The following is an 8818-nucleotide window of genomic DNA, read 5'->3' on the forward strand; positions in this document are numbered from 1 at the left end:
GGCACTTCAGTTATTCCACATAAAAAAGGTGGCTTTAAAGGAAATACCAAATCTTCTCCTGAAATTACAGGAGAGCATCCAGCACCGCATGGTAAAAAGACCGCCTGTGTTACCCAGTTCGTCCAGGGGCAGAGCCCGTGTCACTGATTGTAAGTACGTGAATGTCAGAAGGCAATTGCAGACACCGAGGTCTTTCTCCCTTTTCTCTGTGGAGGTGATGATGTTGAGGGAGGTGGCCAAGGGGGACAGGAGGTTGTCAGAAATAGGGCTGCAAGTATTGCAGCTCCCCTAGTCTGGGACTAACTTTTAGACCCAAGCGTGATCGGGTGTGTCACGCAACCTCAGCAAAGAGGCGACGGACGGCACCCTGCGAGGGCTCTGCACCCCTTCCCACCGGGGCGGCGGCTGACTGACTGACTTGCTCTCTTCCTTGGGTTCCAAAAAAATAAAAGCAGGTTAAGCTTTAGTTCGGAAAGAACAATTAGTTCCCCAAAATAGTTGTAATTTTACATTTATAATGGCAATTTTAGGTTTTCACTCTTTAGAAGGAAAATATATTCCTGCCTCTCTTGTATTCTGCCATTTACAAAGCAGGATGATATACAAAGATGATTTATATATGATATACTCCTCCACTGCAGCTTCTTTCCAGCCTGTGAAATGTTTTTTTTATTAGGAAGTATATGGAGGGTGCCACTACACTGCGTATCCTGCTGCTTTGAGAAAGTGTGCCCACCCACCTGCTTTCTTGCAACTCCACAGGAGAAAGATAAGTTGTGAAAAAGACAACAGTGAACTCCATGCAAGTACAGGCTGACAAACATTTTTATAACCCTGTCATATTGGGGCTACCCTAAGGAAAAATAAGCTTGAAAGTAATTCCCTGACTTCTTTGGATTCTCCAGTTCCCTGAAATGCAATGCATAAACCAGAGGTTTGTACTTTGCTTTTAGACAGTCATAGCATCATGGAGAAATCGTGAGTGTCAGTTGCACTGTGGACAACTCCACATCCATCTGTGTCTTTTAAATTATACTCGTGTCTCTTCCCTTACTGCCGGTTTTGGTCTGTCTCCATTTTTCTCATATGGGTCTGGCCTGGTTGCCAAAGGGCCAGACAGAATTGTTATGTTGACTTTGCTAAGACTTCTTCTGACACCTGTAATTCTAGCATTTATTCCCGGCTGGGGAGCACGGTAGTGAGGCCTGACACAAATGCCAAAGTATGACAAGGGCACTCAGTGCAAGAACCACGGTACTGACAGCTTACACACAACTGAAAAAGACTTCTGTTCCGATGTCTCAAAGGGACCAGACAACCAGGATCTGATTTTGAAATAAGACAGTTCTTTCTCGCAACCTTTAAAATACATTAGATTTCTGTGCATGTTAGGAAGTCCTTGCTACTGAAAAAAACCTGTAAATAAATCTGGTTGCAAGGAATCAAATTCTCAGTCTGTCTGCTCAAGCTGAAGCCAAACATACACACTAACCCCAATGGCCAATTCTTGCCGTTTTACCACAAGCCTGACATAGAATTTCACATACCTGCACTATTGGAAAAACATCATTATGTGAGGTCATCATCTTTTCCTTCCCAGGAAGTTTCTAGTCCCGACAGATTCCTTCTTCAGTGCAAAAAAGGCTCTAAAGCAAGACAAAAGTAATCCTAACAGCTGGCCTCTTTGCTGTACCTATACCATTTACTATAATAAATGATTTTTACATCTTGCTTTAGGAAGTACTACTTTCTCCAGCAGTGAAACCCACTGAAAATAAGCCACAGCTGGATTAATAAGAAAGCAAAGCTGGGACACAGAAGAAAACCTAGTCTGTCAGTTCTGTTATTGACACAGAGGTTTACAATGGCTTTCAGGCAGCTTGATATAGTACAAGCTCATAAAAGAGGGGCAAAAATAGTATTACATTTTCTAGTTTAAACTGTGTATTTTTATATAGTCTTGCTTTGTAAAAGGTGAAGAACAATTACATTTTTATCAAAGTATAGTATGGGCTTAAGGCTAGTCATTTTAGTATTAGATTATAAACTTATATAGCTTGCAGTATTTCTGACGTGCTCTGACAACTGCGCTCCGTCCTGCATTCATGACAAAACTCTTGCAGAGATGGTTTTCAATAACCACCATGGTATGACACGTGCTTATACCAAGTGGACATAAGCAGTGGCAGGTAAACGTGGCATGTAATGCTATCAGTCAGTACTGCAGCAGGCTGCAATGAAACAACGAAGGCATCAGTTTGGTTTTTTTTTTTTTACTAGGTTATAAATCAGTTCAGTTGGTTTGAAAATTTCTTCTGAAACACAAGTTTTGGCAAGTGTAATGCTAAGAATTGGGAAGGACCATAAGCGTAGGTCAAAAGGTGTTATTGACTCTACTGTTTTCAAGAAAATAACATGAAGAACAACGGGAGTCAGTTGCTTTCATTATTTAAAGACACCTTTCGAGATGGACATTAATGATGTCAGTAACTGTGTAAAAAAATAAAAGTTTATCAAAGTTACTTCATGGTGATGATATAAAGTACCACACCAATTTCTCTTACTTACAATAAGCAGCCCCCAACATGGACGCCCATTGCTTGACTATGCGTAAAATTGTGGGCTTGTTAGTCTTGACAAACATCCATTGCGGGATGAAAGCAAGCAGACAAATTTATAACTGCTGAAACTAACAGAGATTAAATCACTTTGGTCAATCTCAACTGATGGTCGAAGTTTTTGGCCTGCACAGTAGAAGTCAGTTATACTGTACACAGTGCAGAAACTCCAAAATGCCTTGCAGTTTAACACAGACCGATGCCGGCGGCTGTTGCGCTGCAACGCGTGGTTACTCTGCTCACTTAACTGGGATGAAGGTGTGATTCCTCTGTGTTGAATACTTTCAAACAATATGTGCGTCTGACTGAAGTCAAGGTTGTAGTGATTAATATAAAGCAAAGTTATACCAAAATCTAACAGAACATTATGTTTTAGTTATTACAATTATGCAAGTGAGATTACTGGGAGACAGATGTACAGGACACCTAATGTCCAGTAAAGTATTACTAAAGGTGTATATACGATATTTGTGGCATTGTCTGAGGCAATATTGTATGAACCTTAGAACAGTCCAAGTGTACCATTAAACAAACTCATAATAAGGGCTGGTAACTAAACATCAGTGTACACTTAATGTAGGGATCATCCACTAGTGAACTAAAAAGCTCATAACATATGATAGGCAACTAAAGAAAAATGCATTAGGTGGTGTTTAAGAAAGTGGTTAAATGTAAGAAGCCAAGGCTTGAAATTTTTTGGTTGGGGCTGCTTGACAGATCAGCACGACTGAATCAGATTATGAATACACAGGGTTATGCTTGCTACCTGCCATATTGTACTAAGGAAGAAACCCAGGTGAGAAATTTGGCCACGAGTCAAGCTTTTGAGCTTGGGTAAACCTGTATGAATCTGACTCCCAGAAGACTTAGATTAGTTAAGTTAATGGAAATACTGTGTGCGGTGCTGAGCAGCTAAACATTGCAGACCAGCATGGCAAATGGTGGATGGAACAAACAATACTGCTGTTCTGTGTGCTGTTAACTTATGTAAAAGAAATTTTTGACAACGAGGGTGGTGAAACACTGGCACAGCTTGCCCAGAGAGGTGGTAGATGCCCCATCCCTGGAAACATTCAAGGTGAATGAATTTCATCTAGTGAAAGATGCCCCTGCTCACTGCAGGGGGGGCTGGACTAGATGATGTTTAAAGGTCCCTTCCAACCCAAACTATTCTACGATTCAATTCTATTCTATGATTTAGAAAATACCAATAATGAAGTCTTTATCTTCAGTCATCTGCCATGGGTGTGTCTCTACACAATTCATATCTTTACATGCTTTTGGGCTAGATCTCCTTTGCATCACTAACATACATTCTTATTTTACCTTCTTATCTACAAAAAGCATCCAGAAAGAAAACGGTGAGTTTGTCTACACTTAAAATACCACTTTCTTTATTGCACTGCCAGTGGGAAATCCAAGCAAAAGGAAGACAAAAAAACCCCTCCCCATCCAAACCCAAAATCTTGGAAGACTCGGTTTTTGGGTGTGCTGAAATATTATCCAGCATTAAGCTGTTTACTATGAGCCATTATTTTCCTATGTCAAAAGTATTTGCCATAAGTGATGGCTCTACTATATTTCATTGGCTCCACTTAAATCCTGTACCTGTTATTATGAAAGACCTTAATGGAGGCCCTGAGAGTCTACTACCTGTAACACAACCTTAAAGTTGCAAGATACAACCAAGAACGGCAAATAATTCATGTGTACATTGGCTACACCAGTATCATCCAATACTCAATGAGATGAGGCAGCAACTGTGATCATTGGCTATCTGTTGTCTTCTATGACAATGGTTCTTCTAGGATAGGTGTCAACGTCCACAAATATGTAGCGGACCTCAAATCTTCCTCTCTCAGGATTCTGTAAGGAAAAGAATTTCAGGCTGTTTTTTTTTTTCCCTTTTTGGTAGTTTAAATTCAAGATTAAGCTTGTCAGCTATATCAAGCAATTGTACATACCTCTTTGACTTCCACATGGACTGTTCCCCGCTTCCCTGGTTCAGAGCCCTCAATATAGAACTTCAAACGCATATGTTTCAGTCCATCCTTAACGTATTCAATGTGACTAAAAACGGCAAAACAAAACAAAAACCCAAACCACCCAGCAAGGATACACATTATAAGCTAAACTTCAAATTTAAACTATTTTGGGAGAAAATTTATTCCAATGCAGTCCTTATGCTACCATGGGCTTTTTCTCTACTGTTCTTGCCAAGATTTACTGTAAGCATATAAGCACTAGCAGAGTTAGAAGAACTAATCAAAAGTTGAGGATTAACAGATGAATCGCTTAAATGCCCTCACCCCAGTCGTCCCCGCAAAACTAAATGGCAATCCAATAGCTAAAGATTCTGGAATTTCCTTGTATTTATTCTAAAGAACCCCCAGATTCAGAGCCTGACATCTAGGAATGAACACCCACATCACCAAGACTGCCAGGGCTGGTTTTTTTTTTAATGCACTTAAACTAAGTTACCAAGCCAAAAGACACAAAGAATGTTTTGTCAACTTAATTATCAGGTTGGGTAAATCACATCAAAACAAACAATTCACTACACACTTATTTTTTAAGAATTAGTTCTGTTGTCTCCCTCAAAATGAGAATAATAAATAGACACACTCATGAAAGGTTTAAGTGAGAGATGTTCTGTTAAATATGCAGTAGAGACGTGGCCTCAAGTACCAAAAAGCAATACAAGAAATGGGGAGACAATAGTGCATATCAGCTCGGGACAATATAGTCACTGCAGTGACTACAACCTGTACAGTCAGACCCAGCCTAGCTTTTAAAACAGAGCAAGCTGGATTCTTGAAAGTCTGAAAGTTAGTTCCTCCTGCTCTTTCTGGCCTGATAAAAACTACTGCTTCAAACGGAGAAAAAGCTCTCAAAGAACAATTTTTCAAAGAACAATTTCACTCTATTTGAGTGTTTCAGACTGTAAGCTTCAGTCAGATCCCTGCTCCCCACTGCATGCCTACACCTCTGTACTAAGTACTCTGTACTGAGTGCAAAAAACTGCTTTCATTTTCACTCAACGGTGACAGGGTACGTCACATACAGTTCATTAATATAGATCTAACTTGCTATAATGTGACCCAAAATGTCTTTGTTGTGCAAAAACTAGTGTCTGTACAGGGCAAACACCAAAGGGCACCTGACGAGCTGTCGTCTTCCTCTTCTTGTTGTCTCCCCATAACCTTTAATAGATTCACCAAAAACACCAATTATCTACAAGAGAAAAAGAGGTTTGAGTTGTCAGAAGGTATTGTATTCAAACAGGTATTCCAGTATCAGCTCATGCCCCTGCTGTGAATGCATTTTCTTTCAACAAAATGCCCCTTGTTTGGCTGATGTGTCAAGAAAAAGAGTTTATGAAAGAAAACAGTGTAAAGAAAATTCTTTTTTTTTTTTTTACATTTTACATATTAAATGTCTAAAATAAATCCTACTAATATCTTCCATTTGTACTGTCCTCGGAGATGATATTTTAACTTCTCACTGTGTATTTTATACTTTACTGACATTTTGTCTAAAAAGGAAAAAGCATGAAATATTTGCTCATGTCTCCTGAAAGAGAATATATTTCACAGTTTAAAATGCTAATGCACTCCCCTTCACATTAACTACAAAACACTGCTGTTTAAGAAATTATTATTAAAAAAAAAAAGTATAAAACCAGACCAAATTAACCTAGTTTTTAACTTACTTTAAAGTTGTTTAGAAAGGGAGGGTGATTTTTACGGTATAAGTACCAGAGAGAAGTTTTAATTCTACAAATTTGTTCCAAAGCAGTGTTCATTTATATTCCAGTGACAACTTGTCATTTCATTTCTAGATTATCCTTAGTGGCATCTGTGGCAACCTTGTTTGAAAATTATTCCATGCATTTCTTTTTTTTTGCCTGAAGTAGTGGTTTTTAGAATCCAGTTTTAGATTGATCTTCATTTACATCGAGCTATCTTACCTGATTGTGTGATCACATGACTCTTCTCTGTCTCTCTTCCTGTCAGCAACAGGAATGCTAACTGTGTTTTAAATGAAGAGCTTAAACTCCTGGATATTTATGCAGTGCTCTGCAGAATGACAGAACCCGAGCGAAGTGTCACAACAGAATAACTGCGCTGAGGAAAGGCAGCAGGCTAAATATACAGAATTTAAGTGGGGCCAGTTGCCTCTCTGACTGGCAGAACCCCTTAAGTACGACATTTAGTAGGCACTCAGGTATGTCTTTCTGCATGGGAACACAAGCACATGCTCTGAAGGGGCAGACCTTGTCTTTGCATCAGTTGTTGCACTGTGGGACACTCACTTAACTTGGCTTTTAGCAGGCAAATTCACTCACGCTCAGTGCTTGCATTAACTTGTCCTAATATAGGCTCCAATTTGGAGCTGACCCACCTCTGGCCAGCTAAAAGCGTAGATCTGCTGGTGTTTGCCTGCTAAGCACCATGTGGGTCTTCCTGTAGCATTGCTTGTGATATTCCTTGTGCAAACTTTTGACTCAAAGAGAGACAGTAACTACTGAGAAACATAAACTTATGACTAAGGTTCAAAAACCAACCTCAGGGTGAGATCTGCATTTCTCCAAGGCATCTCCATAGATCTTACTTGGACTAGAAGAAGAGAATAGCTCTTTAAAAATCACATAGAACAAACCACCTGTAACAGAAACAACGGCAAATGGAATGAAAACTAATCAAATCAGACGGAATTAATGGCAAACGTCTTCTGATAAAGAATGTAATTTTTCAAAATAACCTGTAACACCAATTCCAACAAGCACCACAATAAAATAGGTAAAGTCTCTTCCAGCTTCTTTCACTGAAATAGAAAACAACACAACAGTTAAAATATCAGATAGTAAGACTTGCATAGCTTTCTTATGTAAATGCTGTTCTATTAGCCTGCAGCTCAAACAACATTTTGGCAGAAAAAAGAATTCCAACAACAGCTTCCATAATGCCTCAACACTAAAAGAACAGACCATGGAACATCTCTTATGCTGTACAGAGCATGTTTATGCTGTATTAAGCCTTATTATTTTCTCTTTTCCTAGCAGACCCAGACCAGCACTTATTGATACTTTTGGTGTACATGAGAGCTAGCTTTTTTAAGAACTAATGAGGTATTTAGCACTTCAGTATTCAAGCTACCATGTAAACCCACAATCATCGCAATCCTTATGCGGAGAAAGAGAGAAGTGAAAACAAAAGCGTAAGCTTCTAAATCGCACACAGTTGAAAATAACTGATTTTATGAATTCTCAATCAAGTGACCAATAAAAAGGAGGGATATTAGATCAAAATATGTTTGTTATTTATTGATACCATTAACTATTTATCTGGTAAGTTTTTATCTATTAGTTTTGATCTAATGTACTAGTAAAAGTGTCAGTATGCACCAAAAAAGGTCATATGAGATTCTCTGTTACAAAATTTTATTTGAAAGCTTGGAAAGAGACTATTGATCCGTTTAAGTCAGCAAGTGTGCCTTTCAGTGAAGTACGAGTTACGGAGGAAACTTTAATAACCATTTTTCCTGCAGTCTTCAAATCAGTTGAGGGTGTTTTTCATAAACTTTTCCAAAGCATGTAGAATTTCTGAGACTAATTTTGTAGTAACCACTTTTCACTGCAGTAAAGGAGACCAGAGTGGCAGCCATCCTATAAAGAAACTAGTATCACACGTAGAGCTCCGACAATTTTTCTGGAGGTAAACTTGTTTTAACAGCATCGAGACAGGTTGTGTGTCATAAGTTTTCCCTTCAAAAAAAGAAAGTGAGAGGCTACTACACCTTAGCCTTGATGTGACTTAAGCAGTCAATCAACAAGCCGTTTGGAAGAAGCCGCATAGTTTCTGTTCTGCTTGTGCAATACGCACACCGCAATGTACCGACCGCGGCAAACACCACGAGGTGAAAAGCAACGCGCATGCTCGTTTTGTGAGAACTGTATGCCCCCCTCCTCGACTGCTGGGTCTCGGGGCTGTAACTCACTTTCCGCCTGCCAGCCCCACCCGGGCACGGCACAGCACTCCCGCTCACGACCGCCTGCGGCCCCTCTTACCCTTCTGGGCCGCCGACAGCAGGGTTTCTTCCTTCCGATCCCTCTGCAGGGACAGGTGCTTGCTGTCCTCGCCGGGCTTTTCCGCTCGCAGCCCCCCCGCTTGCGTCGCGATACGCTGCCGGGGGGCCGG

The 8818-nt window shown here is 40.0% G+C and overlaps 1 protein-coding gene across 1 annotated transcript; it reads right to left on the bottom strand.

Annotated features, from left to right (window-relative positions):
* Nucleotides 1-4178: 4178 nt before the first annotated feature.
* Nucleotides 4179-7445, bottom strand: TIMM21 (translocase of inner mitochondrial membrane 21 homolog (yeast); the record flags this gene model as incomplete). Its single annotated transcript, XM_010291500.1, has 5 exons — nucleotides 4179-4484; nucleotides 4583-4688; nucleotides 5779-5852; nucleotides 7186-7283; nucleotides 7383-7445. Coding segments are annotated over 5 exons (434 nt in total), but the record flags the coding sequence as incomplete, so codon positions are not given.
* Nucleotides 7446-8818: the final 1373 nt, after the last annotated feature.

The sequence above is a fragment of the Phaethon lepturus genome, unplaced genomic scaffold (assembly GCF_000687285.1).
Source record: "Phaethon lepturus isolate BGI_N335 unplaced genomic scaffold, ASM68728v1 scaffold39797, whole genome shotgun sequence".
In the NCBI taxonomy this organism is placed as follows: domain Eukaryota; kingdom Metazoa; phylum Chordata; class Aves; order Phaethontiformes; family Phaethontidae; genus Phaethon; species Phaethon lepturus.